The 16,552-nt window shown below is 40.8% G+C and overlaps 1 protein-coding gene across 8 annotated transcripts in view; it reads left to right on the forward strand.

Annotated features, from left to right (window-relative positions):
- SPTLC3 (serine palmitoyltransferase long chain base subunit 3) overlaps positions 1–16,552 on the forward strand; it is a 114,981-nt gene that overhangs the window by 77,255 nt on the left and 21,174 nt on the right. For 2 of the 8 annotated variants that reach the window (XR_012659754.1, XR_012659755.1), the window contains exons 11-13: positions 8,224–8,359; positions 9,304–9,433; positions 11,787–14,833. Coding sequence is in view for 6 of the 8 variants with exons in the window: in XM_075088238.1 (XP_074944339.1) it covers positions 8,224–8,359; positions 9,304–9,433; positions 11,787–11,900 (380 nt within the window). In the remaining 2 variants the exon portion in view is untranslated. Of the gene's footprint in view, positions 1–8,223; positions 8,360–9,303; positions 9,434–11,786; positions 14,836–16,552 lie in introns of those variants that run through there. The other 6 variants (XM_075088239.1, XM_075088240.1, XM_075088234.1 and 3 more) reach the window with 4 other exon arrangements.

Here is a 16,552-nt window from a genome sequence, read left to right on the forward strand (position 1 = left end):
TTGTTATGTTAAAAGATAATTCCTGAGGTTGTTTAGATAGAAAGCGTTTCTCTAAAATGTTAATTTACTTTGGCTTTTGTGCTGCTAGGTTTATCTTTTTGCAACTACTAGTTTTCATTTTTGTTTTTTAGCAGACTTTATGTTCTTGCATTTGAACTCATTCAGATTGCGAGAAGCTGCAGAAGGCTGCTTTGTGTTTTGGCTTGGCATTAAAAAGATCTGTTTTTAAAAGGTTCCTTTTTAAAACATTTCCATCTGCCTTAGATTTTTGTATAACTGGAGGACCAACTTCTTAAACTGCTCAGTCTCCAACATTTTCCACTGCTATCTGTGCTCAGTAATCTTTTGAAAACATTAGCTTTGCCTGTCAGGGCCCTCTGTAAATCCACAAACCTTGGTTTCACATCACTACAACCTGGCATAAACCAGTGTTGGTGCCAAGGAGGGCGGCTTTTCACCCCCTGCCTATCCCCTTATTGGTGCCCCTTTTCCTCATGCCAGCGTTTGTGTTCATGCAGCCATGCAATGAACTGAACAGAGAACTGATCTAGCTGAGAAATAACCGACCATCCCACAAATGGTTAGTCTACAGCCAAACTGGTTCCATGAGCCTATCTGCCATGAGGCCACATGAATCCCAGTGCCAGGACTCAAGCAGCTGGAGCAGAGAGGAACAATCCCCTTTCACAGCAAAATAAATCTGTACCAGACTGAACTGATCGTGAAACTATAGCTCTAAGCTTTAATATTGCAAGCTACTTAACGATGGACCCCTTGAACCTGCTCAAAGCAGCTTACAGAACTAGTCATACTAAAGTATGGCTTTTCACTGTTCCCTCTCAAATTCGTGTTTTGCTGCTTCATTCTGAGATGATTGCTTGTCTCGGGTCCTCATCAAGCAGAATGCTTGAACCCTGGCTTAAAATTAAGTAAGTTACTATTCCAAATAAGTGTGTGCTTACATTTAAAGTGCTGAAGAAAATTTATTCCCTGTTTGCACAGCATTGGCTCCATGCTTAGGGCTCCCAATCAGTATGATGGTGAAGATGCTAATGTTGATAATACGCTGCCATGATTATTATTTGTCTGAGCTGAACATCACGGATGTTCTCCCAGCAGTGGATGATGAAATAGAGCTAAATTCTGCCATCTTTACTCAAAATGAGTGAGACACACTGTTCCAGTAGAGCCACCTGCCATACAGTCCACCTCCTAAAGGAAGCCAAATATATATATCCATGGAGGATCAGTTGATCTGAACAAGCTTGGGCTTTGGAGTAACAGTGTTTGCAGTGATTTGCAAGAACTCTGAGGATTGACCAAATTCTGCTTAATATGAAGTCACTTTTTCCATATTCAAATTTAAACCAGTGCTGTAGTCCTCTAGCAGACCCTATCCATGGGCAGGTGTCCCCTGGATTCACAAAAAAAGTGTTAACTGCAGGCTGAGGAGGGATGTGATCAGACTTGGATGTGACTCATAGCCTGCCCCCCAGCAAAGCAAGCTACACTTTGCCCAGGGACAGCAACACGCAGCTCCATGATACAGTCACCCTTTAAGGGTGTCTTTGCTGCTGGGATATAGAGCATGAGGATCCCTTCTCTCTTCCAGATGCTGCTTGCCTCTGCCCAAGGAATTCAGTACTGTTATCAGCCTGAGGAGGACAAAGGAGAGAAGTGCTTTTTCTAATGGCGTTTAGATCACTGGCATTTCAGAAACACCTAATGTGATACAGATGGAGCACATTGTGCACTGGCTGGCTTTCAGCAGGGGGACTGACGTGCTTTGTGATTAATCACCTGTGCTGGGAGTAAATAAGACTCAGCCAAGGCTGGCTGCTCAGTCCCCACTTTTGTGTGGGAAACTGAATGCTTACATTGTATATCTGAATATAGATAAGTTGTTGGGTAGGTATAGCTGACTCATTTGAGAAATAAAGTAAAAATTACAGAATTTGTACAATTTCTCTCCTTTCTGCTTCAGCTGAAATTGCCACTTTTTCTTCCCTTAATCTGCTCTGGAAAGTGTTTTGCAGCAGTTCACAGTTAAAATTGGGCTGAGTAAATAAGTCCTTAAGGGCTTATTTAGCAGCTGAATTAAGTTGAAATTACTAGGTTTCTAGTTGGCATTAGAATGGAGAAGAAAATGTCTTCACTTCTCCCCAGTTCATAGCAAAGTTATTTTTTGATAAAGACTTTTTTTATCTGAGAACATATTTCCATTAGGCATCCTAGTTTTATAGCATTCTATTTGTGATTTAATACACATGGATGTACATGTGTGTTACTCTTATAGCAGAACCAGAGGCAAAAAAAGAAAATCTGTCCATCTGCAACAGTTTAGTGGGGAAGAGCTATTGTTTTCCAAATTTTTTTCAGCCTATGAAAGTTTGCTTTTTACTATCTAGTTGTTAGTAGAGTTCTCCATCCAAGGAGCACAGATTGAAGAGACATACTGACACCAGTATGTAAAAGTTTGATTATGTAACTAATTATCTAGAAAGACCCTATGGAACAACAGCTGGAGAAGATTAAAGCAGGTGGATTCATGTCTTAAAGAGTCCACTGCATGCCAAAAAAAAAGTACCTTTCCTGGAAGGGGTTCGGGAAAAATAGCTCAGGAAAAGTAGCTCTCCTTCAATTAAAATACATCTGAGATCTTGATATGAAAGGTTACAGGTTGCTTATTCCTGTTTTCAATGTAGTGAGTCAGAATTTCCAAGGGTAGAAGCCTACAGGAAGAGTTCAAAGGTAGAATGTTTGTGCAGGAAACTACCTCTTTCACTGCCAGGATAAGGTCCTCAGTGGGCATAAATAGCAAAGGTAACACTCGCCTGCAATCAGGCCCTCAGATGCATAGTCAGGGTGCCTTCCTGCTGTCAAACTCCAGAGCAGCTCCTAACTGAAAGTAGGTTTAAAGCCATAGCCTGATGTGTGACAAAGCATCTACCAAGTCTGCTACTCCAAGTGGCTCTCTTAAAAACCTTGTTGCTTCAAAGACATTATGAGCAAGCCGCTATCTTTTATCTTTTCTCTCTCTTGCCTCCTCTTTGTATTTTTCCTTAAACTAAACCATATTAATTCTGAGCTATAAAGCCTTCTAAAAGCCTGCAGAAATTAATGAGCTAAAACTGGCAATATGCAATAATGCATGTCAAATAAAAATACAATCAGCATTTGTCCCAGAATTGCCAACATCTTAGCACTTTCCAGCAAACCAAATATCTATAAAGAGGTGCAGCAAATGCAAACTCTAAATTCACCAGCAGCCGGTGGATTGCAGATGCAGTAAATCTGTTTTTGTTCTACCATCCAGGTAATTAATCCTATATTTCAACAAAATCCTGGTAAGCTGGCTGTGTATCACTATACGTTCCAAGCAGCATGAAGATAACTTGTGAAATATAAGAATCCTTTATTGTTCAGTTTTATCTCTTTCTGTCCCTTCTAGTCTGGAGCATTAATGGGCTTAATTTTAGTTAGCTGAGGGTCAGTTTTCCCTGTCCAGGCTGTGTTCACCAAGCATATGCTGTGTTGTGGTTCACATGTTTTATGGAATATAACTATCTGGATATCCTGCATGCTGTGCTATAAGCTATCTGCATAGACTGTAAATCCACAAGAATTTTGCAAACTAAGAATTTTTGAACAAATATATTTACTGTCTGAGGACCTGATCCTTTAATTAGTGGTGTACAGGGAAATTCTTACACTCAGGTGCAGCTATATCATTTTAGCTCAAGGATCTGACTCTGCAGATTTTCACTCAATAAGTAATAAAGAGTGCAAGATTACAGCCTCAAGAAGCAAAGAAAATAGTTTTAAATGTGGTGTCTTTGGTTAAACATACCACAGTGAATTTGGACTAAGATCTGATTCTAAACAGAATTCATTACTCTTACACTGATTTAATCTGCAGTGTGGGGGAAAAATTGGGCCAGTGAGACCAAAATAAACATTTTGCTCAGATCTGCCTCCTTGTCTGACATTGGAGGGTGCCCTAAAGGAATGAAAAAGAGAATTGAAATACAGTTACAGAAGTCAAGGTTTTTATTGGTCTTATCAGGACAGCATATAAGATGGCTGTGTGTATGATGTGTGTATGTGGTCTTTGACCACAAAACTTAACATGAGAAAGGAAAGTGTTGACACTTGGTAAAGAAATAGGTTCCAGCCACCCACCCACAAATACAGTGTGCGTAGCAATTGTCTCCTAATGTGCTTTTTTTCCCTCCAGATATGTGTGAGCACTCTGATCTTTTATTTGCCTCTTTAATGCGTCCTTGCAAATGAAATTACTATTCTGGCATGTTGCTAAAACATTAAAGTGGCTCTTTTGCATCAGCACTGGCTAGCTTGAAACAAGTTCCATAGGGACTCTCGAAAGGGGATCCATCCCATGACAAACTGGTTGGGGATATAGGAGCAAGGGAAGATTGGAAAAGAGGTGTTTGCCTTTTGGGGGTGTTACCCAAAACTCCTCTTTCAGCTCTAATGTTTACTTTGCTGGATTCCCACTCTTGCTTTGAAGTCTGAATTTCTGGTACCTGAAACAGGTTAGAGACAAACTGATCAACTCTGAGCCATGTGCATATGATTTGATAAATAGTGAATGGCCTGGAATGTTGCATGGCTGACACTTTGTTTTCAGCTTTGTGGTAAAAAGCTGAATAGAAAGGAGAAGGCAGCAAGCCTTAAACTGCAGTCGCCAAGAACATCTGCATTTATGAAAATTTCCCTAATTGAAAATATAGTAGTTTCAAATGCTGTAGACTGAGAGTTTGGAAACTAGCTCAGGGCCTGCTTAGACAGCAAGAAGCAGCAGTGGTTTTGAGCCCCCAGTTCAGGTTACTCACCAACCCTCCTCGTAATTTGGGCACTCAGGAGGTGCTAATAACAACTTCACAAATTCTAACAAGGGGAAAAGTCTCTCTTTAGACTTCAGACACATTATTCTTCAGTTCTTCTCTAACTCCCTTTCCTTGACATCTCCCGTGCCCCCATTTCTCCTCCTCAATATTTCCTCCTGGTTCTTTGAGATCTACTACACCAAAAATATTTTTGGAAATACCACAGACTATTGTTTTTATTAGTGACTGAAAAGCTTTGTAGTAGGATGCTTTTGTGTTTCATTTGTTTTCCTTGCTCTGGCACAGCTGTTTTTGTTTTAGCAGCATTAGAGAGATGGTTAAACTATTTGTGGCCTTTTCTAACCCAGCAGATCTCTTCCACTGAATGCTTTAAGCTGAATTACTGAAACTGTAACTAACAGGTTGTCTGTGTGGGCAGTTTTGTGCATAAAGTTACAAATGCACTGGTTTTATGAGATCTTTTAATTTGTTCAGCGAAACACTGATCACTGTGAAGCAAGTCCCAGTTTCCGTATAAATTTCCCAGCCAGAACATGGACAGAGCCTTGATGCAGGAAGATACAGAATAGATGAAGCAATAGATCTTGTTCAAATCTACGCGCACTCAGAAATTATTAATGGAAAAGAGGTTTACGTAGGTGAGGTGATCCCCACCTTAGCCAAGAGGGAATAGGGAGAAAAGCCACAGCAGGCAGTGGGGCAGAAAATGGTCTGAGGACAAACATGCCAAAGGTGGTACGTAGCAGCTACGAATTCCTAACTGGTCTCTAGCAAAGAGAGAAAGAGGAAATTAGTTGTAATGGAGGTTTCAATGTTCATGTCTGCTGACATAATGTAAGCAATATTGGAAGTATGGGCATACGAACAGCAGGAAAATGAAAGTTAAGTGTGTAGTTAAGGTGTGTCCTGCTAAATCCCAGTCTTGCCACATGTGCCTTCACGTGTACTCTTTGCTGGGTAAAAAAATGGCTGGATGGCCAGGCCCAAAAAGTTGTGGTGAATGGAGTTAAATCCAATTGGTAGTAGGTCACAAGTAGTGTTCCCCAGGACTCTGTTTTGGGGCCAGTCTTGTTTAGTATCTTTATGAATGATCTGGATGAGGGGATCCAGTGTACCCTCAGTAAGTTTGCAGATGACGCCAAGTTGGGTGGGCATGTCGATCTGCTCGAGGGCAGGAAGGCTCTGCAGAGGGACCTGGACAGGCTGGATCGATGGGCTGAGGTCAATTGTATGAGATTCAACAAGGCTAAGTGCTGGGTCCTGCACTTTGGTCACAACAACCCCATGCAACACTACAGGCTTGGGAGGAGGGGCTGGAAGGCTGCCTGGTGGAAAAGGACCTGGGGGTGTTGGTTGACAGCAGCTGAATATGAGCCAGCAGTGTGCCCAGGTGGCCAAGAAAGCCAATGGCATCCTGGCTTGTATCAGGAATAGTGTGGTGAGCAGAATCAGGGGAGTGATGGTGCCCCTGTACTCGGCAGTGGTGAGGCTACTCCTTGAATACTGTGTTCAGTTTTGGGCCCCTCACTACAAGACAAGAAAGAGTTGCTGGAGCATCTGCAGAGAAGGGCAACGAATGTAGTAAAGGGCTAGAGAACAAGTCTTATGAGGAGCAGCTGAGAGAACTCGGGTTGTTTAGTCTGGAGAAGAGGAGGCTGAGGGGAGACCTTATCACGCTCTACAACTACCTGAAAGGAGGTTGTAGTGAGGCGTGCGTTGGTCTCTTCTCCCAAGTAACAAGCGATAGGATGAGAGAAAATGGCCTCAAGCTGCGCCAGGGGAAGTTTAGGTTGGACATTAGGAAAAATTTCTTCACTGAAAGGGTTTTCAAGCACTGGAACAGGCTGCCCAGGGAAGTGGTTGAGTCACCATCCCTGGAGGTATTTAAAAGACATGTAGATGTGGTGCTTAGGGACACGGTTTAGTGGTGGCCTTGGCAGAGCTACATTAACAGTTGGACTTGATGCTCTTAAAGGTCTTTTCCAACCTAAACAATTCTATGATTCTTTGATTCCCACCACCTCTGCTGGGCAGGCACAAACAGTTGCACAGTGATTAGGTTTAGAGAATCTCTGTTTGACATTGGTTTGGCAGTTTTCTGCCTGGTGATGGCTTGACTCATTTTGTGGCTGTGTGAACCTAGGGCTGGTACTGGGGAGTTGGTGGGAAAGAGCAGCATGTGGATACGGGGTAGGTGGCACCATCCCCATCAGCACCTTACAGCATTGGAAGGGCAGCGCATATATCATTTTGCTGATGAAATATAATGCAGGTGGGGTGGGGAAAGGACATGTGATATCTCCTACTTACAGTAATGCTGAGTGTGGCTCTTTTGTATGCAATGGGCAGGGAAGCAACTGCACTTGTCAGAAACCGCCTCCTTAGTGACACTGAAAAAGAAAAGGCTGAGATGGCTTTTCAAGCACATTTTTTTCTCTGCTGTTTTTTGTCTTCTTCCTTTATTAAAAATAATTGTTTTCAACTCTCCTGTCAGCTTTGCTGGGGTGACACATCAGTGGATTTGTGACTGAGGACAATGCAGAGAATAAAACTTGTGTCTGAAAGTCTCGAATGACTAAAGTCTGTTGTCAGATACGGTATTGAAGTAATGGTAGCAAGATAAGAGGACAGGGAAACTGAGCAGAATTCAGCAAAGGATTACATATGTAGAGGTATATTAGACTAACTGGAGTTGTGCTGAATGTTGGTAACAAACTGCAGATCATCTGTGTAATAACAAAGTTTATCACTTGTTCTTCCTCTGTCTAAAATATTGCTACAAAAGCAGCGGTTTGAGCTGACCCAAACTGCAGTATTTTCTACTTTAAGCTTTATTACAGTTGCAGAATAGTAAAAGAAAAAAAAAAAGCCACCAACCAAGCATGCATGCACAGAACTAGCTCAGATATGAGAGGACCTTGTGGAACTTTGTTAATGAGAAAAGATATGCATATACGGACATCTGTATCAACATCTGTAGACATTGGTTGGTTCCTTTTATAGTGAATTATGTTGTGAAAGAAAATACTCCATTTACACGTCCTCTACCCGGAGAGACACATAACTACTTCTCAATAGGTGCATGTCATTCAGTAGGCTTTATTCAATGCAATACAGTAAAGGGAATTGTTCACCTATCTATCCCTCAAAGACATACTGGTTCTGCCAGTGGGAAGGCACCTCACAAGTACAGCAATATAGCTCATTCCAAGTTTTTCTTCCGAATCAAATAGTAACATATACATTTCAGCCAAACATTTTTGAACTGTTACCCACAGCACTGTTTCTTGCCTGTTACTAGGCTCCGGTTACGATCTTTGCACTGACTGTTCTCCTGACTGACTCGTTTCAGGGCTCCAAAGAGTGCGCCAGCTGGGGAAAAACACAAGATACTTCAGAAGAAGACTGCATGAAATGGGCTTCATCATTTATGGCAATGATGATTCTCCTGTTGTCCCCTTACTCCTTTATATGCCTGGTAAGATAGGGTAAGTACTGAAAATGAAAACTGTTGGCAAAACAAACACAATTCAAGTTCATAGGTATTAACTGTGAAAAATGTAGTTATGTGTGGTAGATGCTTCACAAGAGAAACATACACTGTTAGGTGAATTCATCATTTAGTTATATTCTATTTTAAATTTGGCCAAAGGCTTAATGTTGACTGTTGCAGTATTCAGGATTTTTTAAATTTCTCTTTGCTTTTGATAGCATTTTGAATTTGGATTTTTTTATTTGTAGTCATTAAAAGAGAGATATTGCCTTTGATGTATGAATTCTTTCGGATGGATCTTCTTTTTCCCCATCTGATCTTTGAATGATCTTTGTATGTTTTACCATTCACTACCTATCAAGCAGCACTTGGGCACTGACTCGGATGTGCAAACCAGAAGTCAGCATATAATGTAAGGATTGAACTGTAGGGAGTATTTGCAAGTAGCTTTTGGTGGCTGTGTGCTCTAGCTGTAGTAAGTACCACACAAAAGGTTCCTAAACTGGCAGAGTAATTGTGAGAGCAAAGAAACCATCACACAGATTGTTTTATTCCTATTGACATACAGTAACCCAGCTCTCATACCTTCCAGAAGCCCAGCTTCTTCTGTGCTTAGGGATTGTGAATGCCCACAGATTTTGATTTGAAATCAAAGCCTTTCATTGACATAAATGAATCGTGTCTATTCTACAGTGCTCCCTCTGCCATCACACTTCCAGTATTTGACACCCACTTGGCTTCATGAGCTGTTAAGCAGCAAAGAATCACAGTCCTACTGGTAAAATTCTGGCTCTTATTGAATTCAATGAGAGTATTACCATCCACTTCAATTGAAGACAGGGGTTTTAGCCATTGTTTTATGATACTTGAATGTTTTCTCTCTGTGGTCAGTTAATTGGAGAGAATTTACTTTTGTTTTTTTTCTTCTTCTCTCCCTAGGGCTTTTGCAAGACGCATGTTAGAAAAAAATATCGGGGTGGTTGTGGTTGGGTTTCCAGCTACTCCCATCACAGAATCCAGGGCTCGGTTTTGTGTGTCAGCTGCACATACACGGGAGATGTTAGACACGGTAAGCACAGCAGATGTCCTGCTGAAATTAACTTCAGATGCAAAGGAGGTTGGGAGAAGCTGTGTGTCTGTTACTTTGAATCTCAGTAATTCATTTTTACATTTGTTTTTCTGGCCTTGTCACTTGATCTTTAAAGGCATTTTAGCCTTATATATTTTATTTTTTTAAATAAATTATGGGACAGTTAACTTGTTATGTTCTTCTATTTCTAATAGTGACCAAAACTGTCATCACTAATAAAGACCTACATGAAGAGCACAGCAAGACAAAAGTTAAATGCTAGGTCAAAACTATCAGAGTAGGAAACCTGAAACGACATGGAAGTAATTGAAAATCAAGTTTTCCATACCCTTACTTTCATTCCATATTTCCACATGTTTCTCAAATTGTAGAAGTACACAGGACAGCCTTGGGGGCACAGGTGGAAATTGCAAACAGTATTTGGAACTGTTTGAGCCTAATGAAGTTTAATTGGTGCTGTCTGGCCTGTCTCAGTTCTGTATCTTTCTCTGATATTAGAAATACTGTTAAGAGTATGTTGAGACTTCCATCAAAAACCTCTATTCCGACGCAGTGTTTAAAATAAACTCTTCGAAATTTTCCGTCTCCCTTTCTTGCCAAAGGTGTTTTTGGCCTGGCTTGATATATGTTCTTTCATTCTCAGAATAAGCTGGCTTAGAGGCATGAAACATGGAGGCTTAACAGCAAATGTCAGCTTTCATTTTCTTCTCTTTGCACAAGTATGATGGTCAAAGCAAAAAATCTGTGAACATGGAAGGCATTTGAGTTAAAGATGCCACTCCTTCATGTAGACAAGCACATGTGCCTGCAGAAAGCTCCTGGCTCCCCGTTTGCATCCTGAGATTCATGTGGAGCTTGATGCCGGAACCCTGCCCAGCTGACCAGCTCCCACACCAAGTGTAGAACCCTTTCAAACAACATCAAAAAAATCTGTGTTACATGTGTGCAGTGTAAAATTCCTGCTGCTCTTAAAAGTGCAGTAGTTATTAACAAAGTATAATACCATAAAGATAATATTACTTAGAACAAGGCATAGCTACGTACTTGTGTTCGTCATTGTCGGCTTTTGCTGTTTGACTGTGTAGATTTTGGCTTATGTAACTAGTAACAGGTGATGAGTTGAGGTTGCTGCTTTGACTTTCTTCCTCTCTCCCCAGCCCCAGATGTCAAGCCCATTACATTTTGGGGCCATCATTGCATGCTCGCTTCTTGCTACCTGCACACCACTGCTTGCTGGTACCAGTAAAAGTACACTCCCCGGCCATCATTCTTGAACATGCTGTATTTTTGCCTTTGAAAGTGGGATCATTGCCATAGTACTTGTGGCATTCTTTAAATGTCTTTACAGTTTGGGAGAATGGAAATGCTCTGAGTTTAATTACTTGCAGATGGAAAGTTTTTAGGACAAACGCTTTGTGAACGTGCCTAAAAAGGGGGTAATGACAGGTAACAAGCACAATGAAAACTTTTCCTTTTGGCAAAATTTGTTTTGAACCTTAGCCTGGAACTAAAAAGAGGAAAGATCCATGAAAGGGCAAGCTCCCAAGAATAACGTCTTTAATGACCTTGAAGCTGTCTCTCTCCATAAACCATTACTAAATCACTCCTTTCTGTTCTTGAGCTCATTTTAGTGGCTTAACAGAAGCAGGCTCAAAATCAGAATTGCTGCTTTCTTCTGTGATGCCAAAAGGTGGCTGCTCTTGAATGTGGATCGGATGCTGCAAAACACTGAGCTGCTTCTCTATGGTATAGATTTCCCTGGCTACTTTTTGAATCTACTGAGAGCTGGGGGCACATCAGCAAATTGTATTACAATATTAATGCATTATTAATCATGCCTGTGATAGTAATACAAGAAGATAATGGAATGCACTAAAAAGATCTGAAACTATTCAGACTGTTTATGATGGCTCTGATCAGCACAGTGGGCGGAGTCCCATCTAAGAGAATGCAGTGGCAACTCTAGGCTTTGGGACCTATAGGGAAATATTGAAGTGTTGCTTTTACACATCCCTTTTGCACAAGCAAAGATAACTTTTTGTCTGGATTATTACCAACCTGTGCTTTTAGAAAAAGGTGGGTTTTTTTTAATCTGCGCTCAATTAATGTGCTTAATAACCATAACCTACTGAAGGAGTAAATTTTGTTCTTGTAGATGCTATTGTACAGCTATGACTGCATTGATGTTCACTACAGGAGAATGAAAGCCCATTTGCCTTTTAAATGTTCATTAATTGATGCTTTTATGATCTTCTTGTTCTGCTGTAAAGTAGAGGTTCCTAGAACTTCATGCCTTTTCCAAGAGAATTGACACAGTATAATGGTCTTTCAGGTTTTGAATGCTCTGGACGAATTGGGTGATTTTCTACATCTGAAATATTCCCGGTATTCCAAGGCATCTCATCCCGAACTGTATGAAGAAACTAGGCTTGAACTTGAAGATTAAGTTTCCACCCATGAAGAGAACATTATGGTGTTATGAAAGAGGGGGTGAACCCAAAAATGAAAAAATAAGAATGCATTTCTTCCCTTCAAAGGACAACTTTTTTGTTTCTCAGTTAATTGAAAGGAGGGGAAGCTCGGGTGTTGCATTTTATTGTATCAAAATTCTGTATTCAAGAGACGGAAATATTGATACAGATTTGCCTCCCCAGGAGATCTGTCCTTCTTAGGGTATTTTTGGTGCAGAATGAATGCATCCATTGATCGAGTTCCTAACGTACAGCTTTTGTTGTGGCCCCTTTTTATGAAGAGGCTTCAGATAGTCTTAATTGTGACTGAAATAATAAAGTTTAAAAACTGAATGTATTCCAGTGTAGTATGGTAATATAGCTGAGCTTCATCAGTGAGATTGACTTTTATCTGTTAAAGAGCATAAATCAAGACATTGGCGTGGACTACTACAGAGAAAAGAGCAGAAAGTAACCTCTTTAACTAAGTTGCCCTACCATGCATTTCTTCAAGGGCAGAAAGCGTTAGGAGGTGGCTAATGCTAAGAACAAGAAAAGTAGCCTGATCAGAGCATGTATTTTTGACAGCAGGTTATGGGAAAGGGAAAATACCTCCTCCCCTCCACAGACCCTTTCTCAGCCACTTAAGTACACTATAAGCTTCATAATGTACATATTCTTGTCTGTTTTATGCATATCAGGGGTTATTTTACTTGTCTAGTTGCAGACATTTTTGAGTGGTTTCTTTTTCATATAATTGATTATGTCATCCAAGGGATAAGATGTCCTTGTGCCCTTTTCTACTGCCTGAGTGACAAATGCTCAAAGATACTTGAAGGAACTGTTAAAGCCGACAGGTTCCCTGCAATGCCTGCAGCAGCATTGTTGTCAGGCTTATGTGGGCTGAGTTGTCTGAAGGAGATTGAAGGCTTTTTCCCATTTTTGCAACATTGAAAAGCAGTTCTGTAGCTTTAAGAATTAACTCCAAACCATTCCACACTATCAAATGTCATTGTAAACATATCAGATGAGAGATGTTTAGCTTTCTGTTGCACAGATGTACCACACTTTCAAGTTTTCTTGAAAGCTGTGGTGTAAACTTAACCCACAGCTGCAATATTAGATTTAAGAACAGACCAATTAAATGGCAGAGTACTAATTACACTATATTACTCCCTGCTTGTTAAAGCAGCTTTCAGGATATAACAAGGCTGATTGGTTATGAGGGCCCATTTTTTGTTGGATTTTTGTTGTTGTTGTTGTTGTTGTGCAAGTTAATAAAAATCCAGTGGTGCTATAACTTTAAGAATTGATTACAACACATTCCATAATATCAGATGTTGGCTTTAGGAAACATATATCAAGGGCTGGGGGAGGACTAAATGGTGTCATATGATTCTTCACTTTGATAGATGGTCTTCAAAAACATTGCAGAAGTTCAAGGGAGCTGTGTTTGTGGATTAGAGCAAACTCACTCTATAAATACTAAAATACTCAAGCACAGGACAGAGAAATTAGGAAATGTGAACTTTGTCTTTGAGTAACCTAGCAATTTGTGATGTACAGCTTTGTTATATGCAGGGTAAGTGCACTTACTGCAAAGAAGATGCGCTGAGAAATTTCTGCAACCTGTTCTTTGAGGAAGAGTACCAGATGTGATGTATTGCGTTTTGATCTCTCTTGCTGAACATCTGCGGCCAGATCCTCAGTTGACTTTTGACCTTCCATCTTGGGTTATACAGCCATAGTTTATATTTCAGCAAATGTTATTACATGTGCTGGTGCAGGGAACACACTATTTCCCTCAAAGAGAGGCCTGAGATTGATTAAGCTGCAGAGTGATCACTTTTTGTCCCCCTTTAGGGGAATGTTTTCTGTCTAAAGCCGAATTCCTCCTGCCCTCAGAACATTACTCTCTCTCATACTGAGGAGACAGGACAGCTATTTTTTAGCGACTGTCCGTTGATTTATTATATGCTGTCTTCTGATTCCTTCCATCCCTTACACATTAGAGAAAGTACAGGCTGACTATTCCCTGGGCTTGGGGAACAGTTGCAGAGAAATCCCTGCTCTACTGGTGCAATAATAAAACTCCCAGGAACTTCAGACTTTTCGATTTTGCCCATGAGGCTTAGTTATGGTCTGGCACTGGCTTTTCTGTCAGCATAATTTCACTGGAGTTTTTCCAGATTTACATGAATTTTAATAGATTTAGAATTGATCAGAACTTGGAGACGCTGTTTTAGCTAGCTTAAGGAAAAAACTGATGGAGTACTTATTAGGGAATTAGCACATCTAGCATAAGGATCACATATTTCCTAGAATACACTCCGTCTTCAGGCATGCATGCTCTTGGGAGATATAGTTCTATGTAATTGTTTTAGAAGGCTTTGAAGAACTGCCTTCAATAAATAAGAAATGCTCAAGATGTCATATTTTAATCCAGTGGAAATGTAAGTATGAATACACTAATATTTTGTTGGCAAGGTGCAATTCCAGCATCTTGTTATCTTACATAAAATCTTGATTGAACTTCATGCTATCGGAAGACGCAAGAGCTATCCGTTTGTCAGAGTATCTGAATTGTTTGCCCTTTCCTGTACCTTTATCCCATCTCATCTTTTAGAAAGCCTTCATTTCCTCAACTTATCTAATTTGTCAAGGTGGTTCGCCCATCCACTTCTCCTGCCTCTTTATATTGTTCCCTCTGTTCTGCTAGTTTCTGTCCTCTGGGTCTAGGGGAAAACACACTGGCAGCTGCACAGGACTTGAAGTGTAACAGTTGGCTTTTTAGGCATTGCCACACTCTGCCTGCTTTTACTGGTATCCTCATCACCTGCAGACTTTAATCTTTTGTTTCCAAATAAAAGTTTCCTACTGATGGTGCTAAGTTTCTAAACTGAACCGAATCTGAACTGCCCAAGCTGTTGAATGGGATTGATCTATCACTCATGCAAGTGTAGATCAGGTTAAATCTTGCTTTGAAGTCAATACTGTTGGTTTAAAACTAGTGCAGCCATGAGAGCAACCTGTCAGTGTGAGGTGAGCTGACTGCATTTATTTCAGAGGGCTTTGAACGCGGATGTCTCTGGACTATTTTGCAGCCGCTGCTTTTCACAGGGGACCAAGATATTGGGGTGGATTTATTTAAGGTAGGATTTCCATTTTCTCCCCCCCAATGTGTTTGGTTGAAATTGCATCACATATTTCCCTGTCCTGCTGAGAAAGGGAACAAAATAATGATCTAAGAAAAGCAATCTACATTAAAGGTGTTTATGTACTTTCTAGCCTGCTTAGCAATCCAATATTCTCCAATATATGATCTGCTTTTTGTTTGTGCATAAAGTTTAATTGTTCTTCAAATTAAAACACAAATCAGGACCAAATTTTAAAGAAACCACACCACCAGCTGAGAAATGGCAGATGTCATTCCAGTATTGGCGCAGGTGAACATTCAAGCGTCCAGGTGCCTTCAGAAAAAGTATCTAGGTGTTTCCCTCATCTACTCTCACATCCAGTGTTGTTTGTGCTCACTGCAGACCAGTCACAAGATAATGAGAATCTCACTATATCCATCAGTGAGACAGAGCTTCAGACCTGTTAGGATGGTCCTAAAACCACCACCCAAGTGACCACACAAAATAATGATTCAGCACTATCAGAACAGGACTCTGGGGTCTGAATCAGACTGGTTGCTCAGCAGTTACCTAAGAGGTAAGTGTGTTTCTTTCCACATATGTAGAATATCACTGACAAGTGCATTAAGGGAGCAGTGATAAATCAATTTGTATCACGTGCTAATCAAATGAAAAGGGTAAAGTGGAAGCACAGGATCTAGAGACATGGTGGACCTGGAGACTTAGACTACATCCAGTTGTGCGCAAAGAATTTTTTTGCGCAAGTGTTACAGCAGTTGTTAAACAAGCTAGGTAGAAAACTTTGTCTTTAATATCAAAATAGTGACTGTGAAGCAGGCAAAGACAGATACTGCACCCTGTTTGTTACTTCAGTTTGTTTATAAAGAGAAGGCAGGGTAGATAGGGTGCCATAGCAGATGTCCCTGATACTTGGTGCACTGTTACATTTCATAGATGTTTTTTGGAGAGTTGCTTCTGCCAGATACTGTGCCAAGGCCAACAAGTATTAATTTTTCTCAGTATACGTGTTCAACAGCTTGTGCTGCAGGGGTAACCAGGTGTCCTGGTTTTGGCTGGGAGAGTTATTTTTCTTCATAGTGGCTAGTATGGGGCTATGTTTTGGATTTGTGCTAAAAACAGCGTTGATAATGCAGAGATGTTTTAGTTTTTGCTGAGTTAGTGCTTACGCTAGTCAAGGACTTTTTCAGATTTCCATATTCTGCCAGGTGCACAAGGAGCTGGGAGGGGACACAGCCAGGACAGCTGACCCAAACTGATAAGGGGACACCGCATACCGTATGACGTCAAGCTCAGTGTATAAATCTGGAGGAAAAAGCAGGAAGGGGGGACATTCGGAGTGATGGCATTTGTCTTCCCAAGTAACTGTTAGGTTTGATGAAGACCTGCTTTCCTGGAGACGGCTGCACACCTGCCTGCCAGTGGGAAGTGGTGAATTAATTCCTTGTTTTGCTTTGCTTGTACGCGCGGATTTTGCTTTATCTGTTAAACTG

This window comes from Phalacrocorax aristotelis, chromosome 3 (assembly GCF_949628215.1).
Source record: "Phalacrocorax aristotelis chromosome 3, bGulAri2.1, whole genome shotgun sequence".
Taxonomy (NCBI): domain Eukaryota; kingdom Metazoa; phylum Chordata; class Aves; order Suliformes; family Phalacrocoracidae; genus Phalacrocorax; species Phalacrocorax aristotelis.